At 43.7% G+C, this 16,783-nt stretch overlaps 1 protein-coding gene across 1 annotated transcript; it reads right to left on the bottom strand.

Moving 5' to 3' along the window:
• Nucleotides 1-2,196: 2,196 nt before the first annotated feature.
• Nucleotides 2,197-12,555, bottom strand: VKORC1L1 (vitamin K epoxide reductase complex subunit 1 like 1). Its single transcript, XM_073664944.1, has 3 exons — nt 12,285-12,555; nt 6,691-6,800; nt 2,197-2,895 (listed from the first exon to the last, which is right to left on the bottom strand). Exons 1-3 carry the CDS (start codon nt 12,473-12,475, stop codon nt 2,672-2,674), a joined length of 525 nt encoding a protein of 174 aa, XP_073521045.1. The 5' UTR covers nt 12,476-12,555; the 3' UTR covers nt 2,197-2,671.
• Between the last annotated feature and the right edge of the window lie 4,228 nt (nt 12,556-16,783).

Here is a 16,783-nt window from a genome sequence, read left to right as displayed (position 1 = left end):
ACGTTAAAACTTGGTTCTATAACAATGAATGTAAAATGTAAACCTCATAACATTAGCGCCCTGATCAGATATCACGTCCACCAGACATGGCTAACATGCAATGAGTCAGACTGGACTCTGGGCAGTGAATCAGTGGAGCCCACATCTTTAAATGGAAAGTGTCATCACAGATTTGCCTATTTAAAGCAAACCTGTCAGTAAGGAGGCAACTAGGAAACCTGAAGTACCTGCAGGAGAAGACAAGAAAACACTTCCAATAATACCTATTCAGCTTTAATCTGTGGCTCCATAGCGCCAAAATTCATGTTTTATCGCTATGCAAATTAGGCTCACAAGTGCATTAGTGGGAGAGTCAGATCACTCGCGGTCCTTGGCTCCTCTTCGCCCCAGTGGTACCACCTCTGCTTTTTGATTTGTGCAGAAGAACCTGTCTCCACTGTCAATCAAGAAGCGAGAGAAGAGCTGAGGACCAAGAGTGAGCCTAATTGGCATGAGGTTAAAACATGAATAAGCATCATTGGAAATGTGTTTACTTCAGTACCTCCGGTTTTCTAGGTACATTCTTACTGACAGGTACCCTTTCCCCAACGCCATGATGGTCTAGGTGTTTATTCATACCCTTTAAACTTAACCTTGTAGAAATTAGCAGTTTTACTGGAAGCCAGTACATTTTGACCATGCCATGCTACACTCTATTCCAGCTATCTGGGCTGAAACCAAACTCACAGTTCCTTGATAGATGCCCCACACAGCACATTTATACGCAGGCGTGTTAACAGCCATGACTGCTCAGTGCTCCAATGCCACGCAGATGGCTGCTGGGACAGAGCGGCGCACAGCAATAGTAAAAAGTAATGTTTTTGACTTACAGAAAACCTGCTTACTTCCACAAGGATATTATTAAAGTATTAAATAATTAACGCTATATCACCATGACGTTAATTACAGAGGGTATCATGCAAAGATATTGACACCATTCCCCAGCTGTTACAGCACTACAACCCCCAGCATGCACCGACAGTCTTCAGCTGGAGAGCCTCAAGTTGATCACTAATCCAGATAGAAAATAACACTATTTAAACACTGCGCACAACATCTTCTATGCCATACGTGAAAGGTCATTGTGGCTTCATATGAAATTTTCCCAGTATATGTGATGCTGGAGATAAAAAAAAAAAAGTCCTCTCAGGTGACAGATCCCTTTATATATTCCATTGGTCACTGATCAATTCCTCTAGACAGTCAAGATCAAGGGTGTTACAACAAAATCCCCCACCCCAAACAAAGCTAATCAGAAAATCACATCCCTGTGAAGTGCTGACAAAATGTTACCTGCACAGTCCACTCAACACAAGGTCTTATCTGGCACAATACAAGGTGTACAGATACTGGTTATGGTATTTGACACAGAGCACTTAGGCCAAAAAAAAAAAAAGACACACCCTAGCACCCCAATTTCTTAGACTTCTACACAGTCAGCGTGAAGGACCCAGAAGCGGAGGATACGCATGATGGCTGAAGAATGGTCTCGTACAAAAGATTGACATGTGTACAGTACGACACCAACTACTTATTCATGAGCTGCATAGTAAATTGAGGGCAGGGGTTTCTGATAGAATAAAAAAATGGCGCAAGAATACAAGACATAAGCTATCTCCAGTGTGCGGGGATGAGATACAGAAACATTAGAAGCTCCCAAAGAATAGGGAGCAATGCAAGATTTTTTGGAGGTGCCAGTAAATACGGAGGTTTCATAAGCAGCTTTATATGGGGGGGATGAAAGGTGCTCCACAACTTCCAGACATACATGTAAAAGTGGAGCACAACTACTTTCTTGGTCCTGGTTTTTAAAGGAATATTCCATTACTACCTATCAATGCTAACTCTCAAAGTCATAAAGGTCAACCTTCACACGTTACCACTGCACATGAAACCTTGCACCTTGGTTGACTGGGCTGATGCAATCATTCAAGCTGACCAGAGGTCCACAGCCATTTCTAAAGTCTTTCGTCGGCTCTGCAGTTGGTGAATGCTGGAATTCAGCATCAGTCTGAAGCTAGTGCAAAATGCTACCCTCAATGCACCCTTAAATGGCTTTCACACACAGCAAACTTCTCCGAGGGGCTGTTGGCGGCAATGAGCAGGAGCTTGTATTAATTCTACTCAATATGCATAGAAAGAAATGGACAATTCTGCTAATATTGTTCTCGGAAAATTCATAAAATGTCAGTGGCAACCAAAGGGTACATGGCAACCTACTATACCAATGGTAGCAACAAAATACACATCTTAACCAATCAGCCACAATAAAAAAATACCCGCATTGAAGGATTGAGACACATACATATATAAAGAGAGGGAGGCACAAAGGAGGGAAAATGTCGCCAAGAATAGAGAATGTGCCATTCAACAGAACACCTTGGTAAGTACAGTTAAAGCTTGCCACTTTTTCTTTTTATCAGCATTGCTCCTTCATCCAGCCATTTCAAGTGGGAGGTGCCATTGCAAACATACACATCCAGGGCCCTTTCAGTCAAAAGTAAAAAAAAAAAAAAAATTGGTTAAGATTGTTCTTGGAAATGGTCTGTCCCCCAACCAATAGAAGTGTACTGCAAAATAAACTTTAAGGAAGCAGTGTCCTTCAGACGCCAGTCAGAGTTCGTGAGGCCTCTCATTCTTGTTTATCCTGCAGTTGCCTCCAGGCTTCATTCAAGTAAACTAGTCGTTTGTAGTTGATGATCAGGAGAATGAAGTTCAGCAAATAGGTGGTGATGCAGATAACACAGAAGTTCTTCAGCACAAAGTACAGGACGTACGCTAGATAGAGGGATCCTACAACCGACACTATAGAGCTGCTCATTAACACTAGTGCCGCTACCGCACTTACTGTCATACCTGGAAGAGAAAAGATACAGGTCAACATGGAACTACAAGGTGACGTTAAAAAAAAAAAAACGAATATTTTAAAGAGATTAGACACTGCTCTGATATACTGTAATTTTTCTTTGAAACTTTAGATATAGTTCCTAAAGCCGGTGACAAACCAAGTGTTGGCCAAACCTTAAAAATATCGGCAGCTCAAAAATGCAATAGCGGTCATCTATACAGGAGACGTGGAGAATATGTGGTCATCAGTAGCCTAGAAGAGCAGAGACCAGGTGTTTATACAGTAGCCAAGCAAATAGCCTTTCATTTATTTTACTCGCTTATATAGTGACAAATTCCATGGGGTTTTACAGAAATCATTGTCCCCATTGGGACTCACAATTTACATTCCCTGTCAGGATGTCTTTGGAGTGTGGGAGGAAACCCACACAAACACAGGGAGAACATAAAAACTCCTTGTCCTTGGTGGGATTTGAGCTCAGGACTGCAACGCAGCAAATGAACAGTGCTAACCACTGGGAGTTTCTCTTGTTGGCAGAACTTATACTACATGTTGATCCAATATGGCCACCGCTGTGGGGCAGATTGCCTATTGTTTACCTCAGACCTCTATAATATCACTGACATTATAGCAGGAATACAATGTCCTATTCAGGGTAAGGACATCTGGAAGTGATACTGTTATTTCACAATGACAGGATTTTACTTTGTGCCCCAAAGATCAGGCTCTAGTCAAGCTCATGGCAGCCAAATGAACTAAAAAGGAGGCAATTTATAGATAAACCTGGTTTATCTTAGTAATAAATGTGCCATAATCGAGATCTAGATTTCACCATTCGCTTGTCGCAGCCAGAGATGCATAGATTTCGGACCCCTAAATTAGCCTTCATGGGTTAATGCATTCATTTCACGTAGCTGGACAATGTGTCACCATGACGACAGAAAGAGACATGTCACCTCTTTTTGAGAATTCTTTTTTTTAATAGAATCTTTCTGCAAAGAACATTGGGAAATCATGAAAGAAGAATCGTTAGGAGGCCGAGACCTCCATCTTAGGGTGTGTTCACACTAAGAGTTTTTTTTCTGCAGCAAAACCTGATCTCTTGGCAGGAAAGAAGCTGCGTTTTTCCGGATCCCAAAGTTCAGCTTTGCTTCCACCACAGAAGCATGAACACAGGTAACCAATGCAAGACATATGTGAAACCATATTAACCCGAACTTCAAATGTAACAGCGAATTGTTCAGGAATAGTTTACCTAAGACACTGGCAGTGCATTGAGTTTGTAGGACACTATTTATTTTCACATTATGGTCTGCCATTGAGCTGCTCAAGGGTTGTTCAATTTCGCACCTCCGTGGGCCACAGGTATTGTTCAATCTCACACCTAGCTCAGCCCATGTTTACACTTCTACACAACTAATTTAATTAAACTGTCCTAATCCAACCTGCCATCTCAGGTGACCAAGACAAGATGATAAAAAAAATAATCACAAAAATTAATGAGCTTCACATACTGCTGTACTTGCTTTTTTTCACTAAAAACGCAGCAAAACCTCATAGCTATGTTCACACTAGGCGTTTTTTCACCACCCATTACTTTTAATGTGTGAAAAATGTTGAAAAAAAGCTGAAAGCGACATGCTCTATTGTGCAAAAAAACATGCAAAGCACAAAATACTGATGACACAAAAACCAATGTGAGCATGAGATTTCTGAAATCTCAGACTTTGCTGGTACTGTAAAACGCAGCTGAAAATTTGCATTAAAAATGCATCAGAAAAATGCTGAAAAAACACCTAGTGTGAACATGGCCTTAGAGGGGTGATGTCAAACATTTGCATGTGCCACGTTTCATTTAATTGTACGGTACCATATTCTCCATTATAGTACATACCTTGTTATGTGGCAGAAGTGTTTAGACTTGGCCACGAGTGTTCACACGGCAAGTGGATTTTTTATTTATCTAAAAGACCTGCAGCAGAAATCTATTGACGAAACTAAAATCACGCAGCGGATTGGCCTGAAAATCCACATGCAGAACAGTTGCAACAGCAATAATAATGAACAGGATATGGATCTTAATCTGCAGTGTATTATTTCATGTGGATTTTGGCTGTATCAAGTTAATGGAATATAAAATAGCCCACTCACTTGCATTACTAGCCGCACATCAAAATATTCAGTCAGAATCATGTACAGAATCTGTGCCTAAAATCCTGACTGTGTGAACAAGTCCCTGCAGTACAGCAGTTCTAAAAACGCCATATCCAAGAGCTATGAGTGATTGCAGAACAGGCCAGCAGTCCAGAATAAGGAGTCTACTGTGAATAATAGGGAGCTCACAAGAGCCGATCATAAAGTCCATATACCATGTGATTCCATGGAATATGTCCATGTGGATATAAATTTTTTTTTGTTTTTTAAAAAAAATCTCTCTACCAACCAGCAGTTTAAGACTTGCCCAAATAAGTGAGACATTGTATACACAAGTGCTCACCAAGCCCAATTTCTCCAACGCCACCTGTTATATTCATTTTCATTGGCAATAATTGAATTTCCATCACCCACTTCACATGTACCATGATGCATTGCCCAGAACTCCTATAAGTATTTTTGGCCACAACAACTTTATTTGTATAGCTCAGGAGATGCAGAAAAAACCATGGCTATACACTTCAAAAGCTTTCGGCCCTGCACTTGCTCAGCCAATATCTCTCTCCCCACATATTCCCGCTTACACAGTTTGTCTGAGCATGTATTCATAATAGAGGGGAATAAGCCTTTGCTATACTGCTCTGGTGGCAGCCTATCTCCCTTGAGGGAAAAAAATCAAGTATATGCAAATCGAAGATCAGCTATACATCTCAGGCCGATTCTACAAGTCAGACATTCGCAGTTGGAGCATGGACTGCAACGTGTGGACAGGGAGCAGGTAGGTATCCTGAACAGCTTCATAAGCACAGATGAGCTCTTGAGTTCGGGGCAATAAACCACAGACTGTCTGAACGTCGTGGTCTGTACTCGGGCAGTGGTGAATGTCCGACATGTGAAACAAGCCTAATACACATCAAATGATCAGTGGTTTTGACTGACATTCGTTTAAGGCAGCAGCAAACATTATGAGCAAAGCACAAACCCCAGCTTACTGCGGGGTAGCATGGAGTAGACTTGTGGACAACAGCCCGGAGAAGATTCAGCTCACTGAAATGAAAGGTGCAGCTAAGTAGATGTCACCAAGTGTTTCTGTGTGCCTGATGATAATTAGGAACCAACAAAAAGACAGCAGGGACATAAGGGAGCACAATTAGTTAGGTATTCAAATGGGAAATTGGTGAAACTGCAGAATGCTTTACAGAAGTGCAAGATCCCGGCAGCTGAAGTAGTCTTTCTGTGAAGAGATGGTTCTGCTCTTCTCCAACACCAAGCCCAATACACAAACTTCCAGATCAGGATACAACTATTCCATACCATGGAGTCTTCATGAGGAGATGCAGGTTATATGGGAAGTTCTGAAAAGGCACTTCAATAAATGCAGGAACATTTCACCCAGTGACGCATGTTGGCCATCTACACCCCAGGGCAGGACATATGGTGGATCTTTAGTGCACTTCATCTTGAACAATGACAAAAGCTCCATCAACATGATAAATGTCAGTTCACACGTAATCTGACTCCTGGTACTTCGTAATGGTCCAACTATAAACTACTCTTTGTTGAGGCTTCTCATTTCTCAAAATAGCAATCCCTTGTCCATGCCAGCTACACAAAGGGTTAAGAGAAAGTTACACGATAAAAGTACTCACCCAGCAGCAGCTGTAGGGAATAAAATATAAGCCCAAAGACACTGTTTGGCTGATTCATTATACTATCCTTTCCAAATATGGACCCCAATAGACCAAATCCTCGACCGTATCTGCAGGACAGAAAACAAAGATGATGAAGAGCCCTAATAGCGTTATTGCCCTGTCACAAGGGAATAACATATCTAAATAATCCCCTAAAGACAATCTCCTGTTAAAAGGGTGGAAGTTTTGCAGATAACCAGGTGACAGGTGTAAGACAATAGTTACCCCATAATGTAATATGAAAACTGCACTGTACGCGTTTGTGGGAGGTGACAGTGTGTGGACGGGGCTCAGGAGCTCACCTCTGTCCACATACATCTCATGACGGCTATATCACAGTCTGTATATGGGTCTAACAGCAGTGGCCGGAGCGTTGATTGCTGCTGTTAACCATTTAAATCTCTGACAGCAGCCTTTAAATAAAGTGGTTGCAGATGCCCACCAAGTTTTTTAAAAGTACAGAAGAAAAATAAAAAGTTATATAATATTATGGTAAAAAAGAACATTTCACATTACATTGTCAGTAAAAGACCAGTCGATCAAAATATAAAATGAATTAACCTGTATGGTAAGCACCATAAAGAGAAAAAAATAAAACCAGAATTGCATTTTTATTGTCATCACACCTCCCCCAAAAATGCAATAAAGAGAGACTAAAATGTTGCATGTACCCCAAATTGGTATGAATAAAACCATTAGCTCACCATGCAAAAACAAGTCCTCACTCAGATCCATTAACAGAAAAATAAAAATGATATGAAAAATAGCAACACACTTTTTCCTAACTTACATAAACTTTTACATTTTTTTCAACAATTAAATAAAAAAAAAATCTGTGAAAGTTTGGTATGGCCATAATCATACTGAACAGGAAAATGCTGTCAGGTCACTTTTACACTGTAAAAACACAACCCAAAAAAAATAATAAAATTGCATTTTTTCCACTATATCATCCCCCTTAAAATAGGGAAAAATTTAAAATACATTGTCTCCTTTCATTTTATCATACATTCAAAACAAAACCCCATATGGGCATCAATGGAAAAATAAAAAAGTTATGGTTCTAGGAAGAATAGAAGGGAAAATTAAAAAGTAAAAATGAAAAATTGGCAAGAGGTTAATACTACCAAGTAAAAAGGGCACATGAGAAAATAATTGTCAATTGTAGAGGGAACACATTCTAGCTCAAATCTTGCTACAAAGATAACATCTCTACATGTTTCAACTTAATTTTATGTGATATACCCAAAAGACGCATGAAAGAGCCCTACATGTCTTCATGCTTTTGTATTTACGCCTGTGTTTTGGCCCACAAAAAAAATCTCCAGAATCAACCAAAGCCCTGAAAACAAGCCTGTAATTTTATTATTGCACAGAGAGGGTATCCCTCCTGCAGCAGCTCAATGTTTGGTGGGTGTCCCCCACTGATGACATGAATGGGCCTGGGCTGGGACTATGTGAGAAACCAATGCCCAGCATAAAAGAATGGTTCAGCAGACTTCCAACTGTGCAATATCAGGCTACATTCTCCACTTACTACATGGCTTATTTCTAACACACAGAACAAAGGGTCTTCATTTCCATTTCTCATTTATTCTCAGAGAGACCCCTACTAATGGCTACGCCGCACAATTGCAACACTTAACCTGTTCATTTTAGCCATTCACAGGACAAGGACTGATGAAAACATCTGACATTAAATATGTTTCTCTATCAGGACAGAAGCTCTTCAGGTTATAATAGTGCAAACTGATATAGAAATTCACTAGTGAGCACCTTGTGCCCTTGTCCATGTCAGAATTAGACAGAGCTTTGCATGCAACAATCACAGCCTCTTGCTTTACTGTACAGATCTGACTCTCCCCACTATGTGAACCAGCATACTGCAGGAAGTCTTTATAGAAATCCAGATCTGCCAATCTTGTGAGACGAGAACTAAACTGCACTTAAAAAAAATCACAAGATAAATTGAACTTAGACACCAAGAGATGTTGAAAGTCTCCTCCACGTGGATATGACTCAGCTAAGCTCACAGGGAACGAAAGCCTCATGAACTCGCACAATCACATAACTTTCATAGCCGACAATAAGGCAGGATTGACATGAATTAACGACAGCTTTTATCCAGCAGAGAACCAGCATTTACCATTTTTAGAAACTGCAGCTAAAAATAAAAAAGGTTATGTATTAAAGGGGCTGATCAGTTGTATCCGTGGGATAGGTGTTAAATAGTGATCGGTAAATGTGCCACTGCTGGGACCCGCAGTGATGAGCACGACCAGGAATTTTATCCACATTATAAAATGGCGCAGCAGGTCAGATGCCCGAACGCTGCACCATTCATTCTCCATGGGGCAGTCAGAAAAAGCTACGAGCAGCGCTCGGCATCCCAATAACTAATGTACGGAGCAGAAGTACCCCAATCATACTGTAGATAGGTGAGAACTTCCTCTCACCGGATAACCCCTTTAAAGGGATATTCCCTCCTTATATTGTTATGGCAGACTACAAGGACATGCTATGATATTTTGATGAGTCCAACCTCTGGGACTCTGCTAAACCTATAAAGGAAGAAGGCTGTGCTAACGTTCCCTGCTCAGAAAGTGTCCAGGAGTGGTGATATGCATGACAATACTATAAATGCACATAGTTTAAGGGATGGTATATAATATGAAAACTATTCCAATAACAGCGGCACACCTGTCAAGTTACGTGTGGCATTTCTGCCTAGCCACATTCTCTAAAACATAACCAAGCTGCAAAACCGCGCACAACCCATGGACAGATGAGACGCTAGAAGAAAATAGCCTTGTTTTTCTAACTACATACAATCCATGTAAAAGCAAAAACATGGTAATGTTTGATTGGTGGTGAACTCTTAATCACCATGCAGTGCATTAACTGTGCGACCATTCGACCGCAGCTTCTACTGTCATGACGTAGCCACACTGCACCCACATTTCTGCCACGTGCCAACTGCTGTGTGAACATACGCTATGGTCTAGTAGGCAGCAAGTAATCAATTCTAAAAGAATTCCCCTAATTTTTTTCCTTCATAACTGTCCAGCACACTGTAAAATAAAGTATGCTTACCTTACCAAATACTGCGACTCCTCTTTCACCAATGCCGGTGACCCCTCAAGTTTTTCTCTTCTGGCTGGACGGATGTGTGACTGCTCCAGCCAATCACGGGGCACAGCGGTGCCATGTTGGACACCAATCCGGCCTGTAATTGGCTGCTGTGGTTACATGCCCATCCAGCTGGAAAAGGAAGCACCGAGGACCTGGGAAGCATTGGAAGAGGAGAAGCGGTAATCCATTAATCTACGAATACATCTAAAATCATACAGCATGGTGAGCAGCATTTAAAAACAATTTCAGGTGCAAAAAAATCCTTTAATAGATCTAAGAGGCTAACAAGGGCCAAATTATAAAGCCTGGAAGACTGGTCCAGAGCATCTCCAAAATGAAGGGTCTTCCAGAGTGTTCCTCTAACACCTAATCTCTATCACATAAGTCCAAAGAAGGCCAACTGTGACACACATGCATCAATGTGGCTTGTGCACTTAGTGACAGGGTAATGGGCGTAATAGGCTCATTAAGCACGAGTGACTAGAAGACTTGCCTGTCTCGAGGGCCAGTCCTACACAAGAGATACTGTAGCACAAATTGTCAAAAAAGTTATAGCTTTCTATGATAGAAAGATACGAGAACACACTATGAATGACAGCTTCTTTGATATGGGGCTACAATAGCCACTCAGAAAGTGTATGTAAATTTCTATTAATATAAATTTTTTAAATACAACTGAGGCCGGACAGGACAATTGGGATCTGTTTCCTAGCCATCGGGACAGATGTGATAAAAGGAACCACACAATAGATTTATGCTGTCTGTAGAATCAGAACCTGATTCTTTTACTGCAGACATGCATGTTTTATTATGATACAGTGCAGCATTTGAGAGGTCCTACTCTGATAATCTGGCCGGGGACTATGCATTGGGTGACTAGTCAGAGGCTGGTCCCTGTCAGCTTCTTCCTACCCCGATCACGTAGACTGACAGGTCTCTCCTTGTGTGTGCATACATGGAGTGACCAGTCAGTCTAGGGCAAGAGGGTGGGGGGAAGCTACCAGGTAACGGAATAAGACTAGTCACCCGAGATACATATTTTGGACAGCTGCCCTTAGACTATGTTTTTTCCGACAGGCTGCCTTTAAGATGAGAATCTCTCTTTGAATTGTCCTTAATTTCTTATAAAATTACAGCATATTAGGATATTGCGGAGTCTGATGTCTGTAAAGGGAATCTGCCAATAGGACCAACCCTAAGCCATCCATATAGACATGTAGGTCATCGGAAGGGAATAATCTCTGGAGGCAAATTCTTGTGCAGATCTATGTCCGGCCCATAGATCTGAACAGCTCATTTACTGATGAGAAAAACCTGGATTTCCGAGGAATAAGACATCAGATTGCATTTTATTCCCCTTCCTATGACCTACATGCCATATAGACGACTTAGGAGGGTTGATCCTACTCACAGATTCCCTTTAACTCCTGTTGATCGCTGAGGAAGCTGTAAATGGCCACTTAATTTTAGTATTTCATTGTACATTCTAAAAAATGGGTGACCATGTAATTCAGATCCAATCACTACATCTTCCTCTCCGCTATGTTTAACACAGAGAACGTTCGCAAGGGAGAGAAAATGGTTGCCAGTCTGGCATATTAGAGCAATGACACTATTATACTTTTTCAAGAACGTATTAGAAATCTCCTTATTCCTTTGCCCTCTGCTCGGTGCCAAGCCCTGAGTAACTAGGAAGCTGCAAGGAGCCTATATAAAGAGCAGTAGCTGTCAGCCGCTGTATTCCCAGCAAGCCGCCTGGTCAGCTCAGAGCAGGAGTGACAGCATTACCTCTGACAAATAGGGGCTGTCTAAAAATATATACCTAATAGTGCAAAAACATAAAAATAAGAGCGACTTCTCAATGACGCAGAATGGGCCGCACATGAAAGGGGAAAGTAAGAACCTGAATCTATGGTGGTATAGTCCAGTACCTGCATACAGTACATGGCACCCAGGTGTTAGAGGAACAGCTTCATGCCAACACGAGCGGCTAGTAACGCCACACTGGGACTAGACCTGCCACCGCTATATGGTTAGTGCCAGTCTCACAGCGGAGGTGGCATATACAGTCTCACAGATTACCTCCAGCACTCCTCAGCACAGGTCAGAGGGGGTGTGCCAGATGATGGCACCATGCTCAGGCTTCCCACGCCTGTCAGATGCCACTCACATGCTGGGTGTACAGAGGTGGCAGCACATTGGTGTCACCTGGCCACGTACACGGACAGCTGCACTGACGACGTGGCCTTGTTTCCATTCATCAGAGCTGACACCTGACAGCGCAGCCCGCGGTGATAGAGCCCAGCACCTCCTCAGGGGTGTCCGTACTGCCAGTGCCAGGCGTCAGGGACCACTCACACCCTGCCCGCACTCACCCACCCGCCGCCATGTGCCACCCCTGAACACAAAGTGCCCGGTACCTGGAGGAGAGGTCGGTGGAGCAGCGCACCCACTCGTTAAGGTCGCACATGGCCTGGTAGCCGGGGTCCCGCTCCTTTTCCCTCTCCACGTGGAAAGCATAGAGTGATATAACGATACCGAGAACGCACACAGCATAGCGGGCCCCGCTCTCCCACCGCGGCACAGACACTCTCAGCACGGGCGCCGCCATCTTAACCCCGGCCTGCTCTAATCTCTCGCGGGAGCGAGGTACACGCAAAGCGCGCTCCGGCTGCAGCAGTGACGTCTGCCGCGGTCAGGGGCTTGGGGGGGCGGAGCCACGTCTGGAAGCTGAGGCCGAACGTCCAATGAGCTGAGGAATCAGCCGTGACGTCAGGCAGAACTAGTGACACAGAGAGGATGAAACAGTGGTGGCTCCGAGAATCTGGTCCAGGCTCTGTGCTGTCTCAGTCAGAGGGACCTTGCCGCCCCCTAGCGGTCAGGTCCGTAATGGCGTCAGCATGAAGCAGTCCCGTATATGTTATCAGAGGTGGCAGAGGGATTCCCTTTAACCCCTTCCTGCCACGACCACATTTTTGTCTTTTATTCCCCTTATTCCAAGAGTCATAAGTTATTTCTTTTTCCCTATTGCTTTTTTCCCGGGAGGAGTTGTAGTTTTGATGGACGCCATTAATTTTACCAATGTATTGAAAAAAGAGGCAACATTTTGAAGTGAAGTAAAAAAATTACTGGATTATTCCTGTGGATCTCCATTAACCCTGTGGATCCCTATCAGCAGCGTAGAGGAACCCCATTTCTTCTCATTCTATCAAAAACAAATTGAGACATTGCAAGCAGTTTATACGCAAATTCTGGCAACAAAACTGCTTGATGAATCAGGACCTTGATGCCTAATTGGATGGTGCATGACATGGGGATTTAAAAGGAACCCAAGAGAAAATAGAATCATAGAATCATAGAATGGTAGAGTTGGAGGGGACCTCCTGGGTCATCTGGTCCAACCCCCTGCTCAAAGCAGGATTCACTAGATCATCTCAGACAGATGTCTGTCCAGCCTCTGTTTGAAGACGTCCATTGAAGAGGAACTCACCACCTCTCGTGGCAGCCTGTTCCACTCATTAATCACCCTAACTGTCAAAAAGTTTTTTCTAATATCTAATCTGTGTCTCCTCCCATTTAGTTTCATCCCATTGCCTCTAGTCTTTCCTTGTGCAAATGAGAATAAAGATGATCCTTCTACAATGTGACAGCCCTTGACATATTTGTAGACAGCTATTAAGTCTCCTCTCAGTCTTCTTTTTTGCAAGCTAAACATTCCCAAATCCTGCAACCGTTCCTCATAGGACATGGTTTGCAGACCGGTCACCATTCTGGTCGCTCTTCTCTGAACTTGCTCCAGTTTGTCTATGTCTTTTTTAAAATGTGGTGCCCAAAACTGTACACAGTATTCCAGATGAGGTCTGACCAAAGAGGAGTAAAGACCAATAATGACTTCACGTGATCTAGACTGTATGCTTCTGTTAATACATCCCAGAATTGTATTTGCCTTTTTTGCTGCTACATCACACTGTTGACTCATGTTCAGTCTATGATCTATTAGTATACCTAAGTCTTTTTCACATGTACTGTTGCTTAGCTCTATTCCTCCCATTCTGTATATGCTTTTTTCATTTTTATTGCCCAGATGTAGTACTTTGCATTTTTCCCTGTTAAAAACCATTCTGTTGGTTGCTGCCCACTGCTCCAGTTTATTTAGGTCTTTTTGAATCCTCTCTCTCTCTTCTCTAGTATTAGCTATCCCTCCTAGCTTTGTGTCATCAGCAAATTTAATCAGTTTACCCTCAATTCCTTCATCTAAATCATTGATAAAGATGTTGAACAATACAGGTCCCAGGACGGAGCCCTGTGGTACCCCACTTGAGACATTCATCCAGCTGGATGTGAAGCCATTTACAACCACCCTTTGAGTCCGATCACTAAGCCAGTTATGAATCCACCTAACAGTTGCCTGGTCCATTGCATACTTGGTCATTTTTTCAATAAGGATGGTGTGAGATACTTTGTCAAATGCTTTGCTGAAGTCAAGATATAGCTCATACACCTCCCCACTCAAACCCTGCACTAGGCCCCAGTATTCAGATGGCTCTTTAAATTGCCCAAAATGAAACATTGACAGCCATAGTGAGAGGTGTAACTAGAGTCTGATGGGCCCAGTTGCAAGATTTGGCCTGAGGCCCCACCCCCCGTCCTGATAAATATATACATATATTTATTTATTTATATTTATGAGTGTGTGTGCCCTCCATCCTGGTATATATGTTCCCTTTCCTGGCCCCAACCTGGTATATATATCCCTCATCCTGGGCCCCATCCTGGTATATATATCCGCCATCCTGGTATATATGTCCCTTATCCTGGTATATGTCTGCCGGTGTTCTTTAATACATTGAAAAAAAAGAAACAATTATACTCACCTCCCAGCCGCTCCCCCGCGACACGGAGTGTCCTCTTCTGAAGCCGGCAGCTCAGCATGCAAGCAACAGAAGCGCATAACGTCATTGCCATGTGCCCCCAATCACGTGCATGCCGATGTCAACTGCTGGCCTCTGATTGGCTGGCTGCGTGTATTGCCGCGCAGGGACCCAGTGGGTCTCTGAGTCGCAATACACGTCAGCTGAATGTGCGTGCTAGGGCGCACATCCATTTGAAGCTTGCACTGGTGTTGGCAGGCCCTTCACCCTCATGGGCCCAGTTGCGGTCGCAACATCTGCAATCGCAGTCATTACGCCCCTGGCCATAGTACCCCCTAAAGCAGTGACAGCCTCAATGCCTAAATAAAAGTGATAGCCGCAGTGACCACTAAAACAGGTACCAAAAATTCCCTCCATAGTAATGAGTGCCACAATGCCTTTATTGGTACCAGCTACAGTAAATGTCATCAGCTGCAGTGCCCCCTGTAAATGTCATCAGCTGCAGTGCCCCCTGTAAATGTCATCAGCTGCAGTGCTCCCTTTAAATGTCATCAGCGGCAGTGCCCCCTGTAAATGTCATCAGCTGCAGTGCCCCCTGTAAATGTCATCAGCTGCAGTGCTCCCTGTAAATGTCATCAGCTGCAGTGCTCCTTGTAAATGTCATCAGCGGCAGTGCCCCCTGTAAATGTCATTAGCTGCAGTGCCCCCTGTAAATGTCATCAGCTGCAGTGGCCCCTGTAAATGTCATCAGCTGCAGTGCTCCCTGTAAATGTCATCAGCTGCAGTGCCCCCTGTAAATGTCATCAGCTGCAGTGCTCATGCTCCCTGTAAATGTCATCAGCTGCAGTGGCTCCTGTAAATGTCATCAGCTGCAGAGTCCCCTGTAAATGTCATCAGCTGCAGTGCCCCCTGTAAATGTCATCAGCTGCAGTGCCCCCTGTAAATTTCATCAGCTGCAGTGGCCCCTGTAAATGTCATTAGCTGCAGTGCCCCCTGTAAATGTCATCAGCTGCAGTGGCCCCTGTAAATGTCATCAGCTGCAGTGCTCCCTGTAAATGTCATCAGCTGCAGTGGCCCCTGTAAATGTCATCAGCTGCAGTGCTCATGCTCCCTGTAAATGTCATCAGCTGCAGTGGCTCCTGTAAATGTCATCAGCTGCAGAGTCCCCTGTAAATGTCATCAGCTGCAGTGCCCCCTGTAAATGTCATCAGCTGCAGTGCCCCCTGTAAATTTCATCAGCTGCAGTGGCCCCTGTAAATGTCATCAGCTGCAGTGCCCCCTGTAAATGTCATCAGCTGCAGTGCAACCTGTAAATGTCATCAGCTGCAGTGGCCCCTGTAAATGTCATCAGCTGCAGTGGCCCCTGTAAATGTCATCAGCTGCAGTGCTCCCTGTAAATGTCATCATCTGCAGTGGCCCCTGTAAATGTCAACAGCTGCAGTGCTCCCTGTAAATGTCATCAGCGGCAGTGCCCCCTGTAAATGTCATCAGCTGCAGTGCCCCCTGTAAATATCATCAGCTGCAGTGGCCCCTGTAAATGTCATCAGGTGCAGTGGCCCTGTAAATTTCATCAGCTGCAGTGCTCCCTGTAAATGTCATCAGCTGCAGTGCTCCCTGAAAATGTCATCAGCTGCAGTGGCCCCTGTAAATGTGATCAGCTGCAGTGCTCCCTGTAAATGTCATCAGCTGCAGTGCCCCCTGTAAATGTCATCAGCTGCAGTGCCCCCTGTAAATTTCATCAGCTGCAGTGGCCCCTGTAAATGTCATCAGCGGCAGTGCCCCCTGTAAATGTCATCAGCGGCAGTGCCCCCTGTAAATGTCATCAGATGCAGTGCCCCCTGGAAATATCATCAGCTGCAGTGGCCCCTGTAAATGTCATCAGGTGCAGTGGCCCTGTAAATTTCATCAGCTGCAGTGCTCCCTGTAAATGTCATCAGCTGCAGTGCTCCCTGTAAATGTCATCAGGTGCAGTGGCCCCTGTAAATGTCATCAGCTGCAGTGGCCCCTGTAAATGTCATCAGGTGCAGTGGCCCTGTAAATGTCATCAG

Source organism: Phyllobates terribilis, unplaced genomic scaffold, assembly GCF_046119375.1.
Source record: "Phyllobates terribilis strain yellow unplaced genomic scaffold, ASM4611937v1 Scaffold_2__4_contigs__length_985480577, whole genome shotgun sequence".
Taxonomy (NCBI): domain Eukaryota; kingdom Metazoa; phylum Chordata; class Amphibia; order Anura; family Dendrobatidae; genus Phyllobates; species Phyllobates terribilis.
Note: the sequence above shows the minus strand (reverse complement) of the source record. Positions and strands in the feature narration are given on the sequence as shown.

Bases quoted from the DNA above. Each gene is read 5' to 3' on its own strand.
- VKORC1L1 (XM_073664944.1), bottom strand. From the start codon at position 12,475: ATGGCGGCGCCCGTGCTGAGAGTGTCTGTGCCGCGGTGGGAGAGCGGG. The intron at 6,801-12,284 runs GTACCGGGCACT...TCTGTCCTGCAG, and splicing joins TCCACCGACCTCTCCTCCAG to ATACGGTCGAGGATTTGGTC. The intron at 2,896-6,690 runs GTGAGTACTTTT...TTTCTCTTCCAG, and splicing joins TTCCCTACAGCTGCTGCTGG to GTATGACAGTAAGTGCGGTA.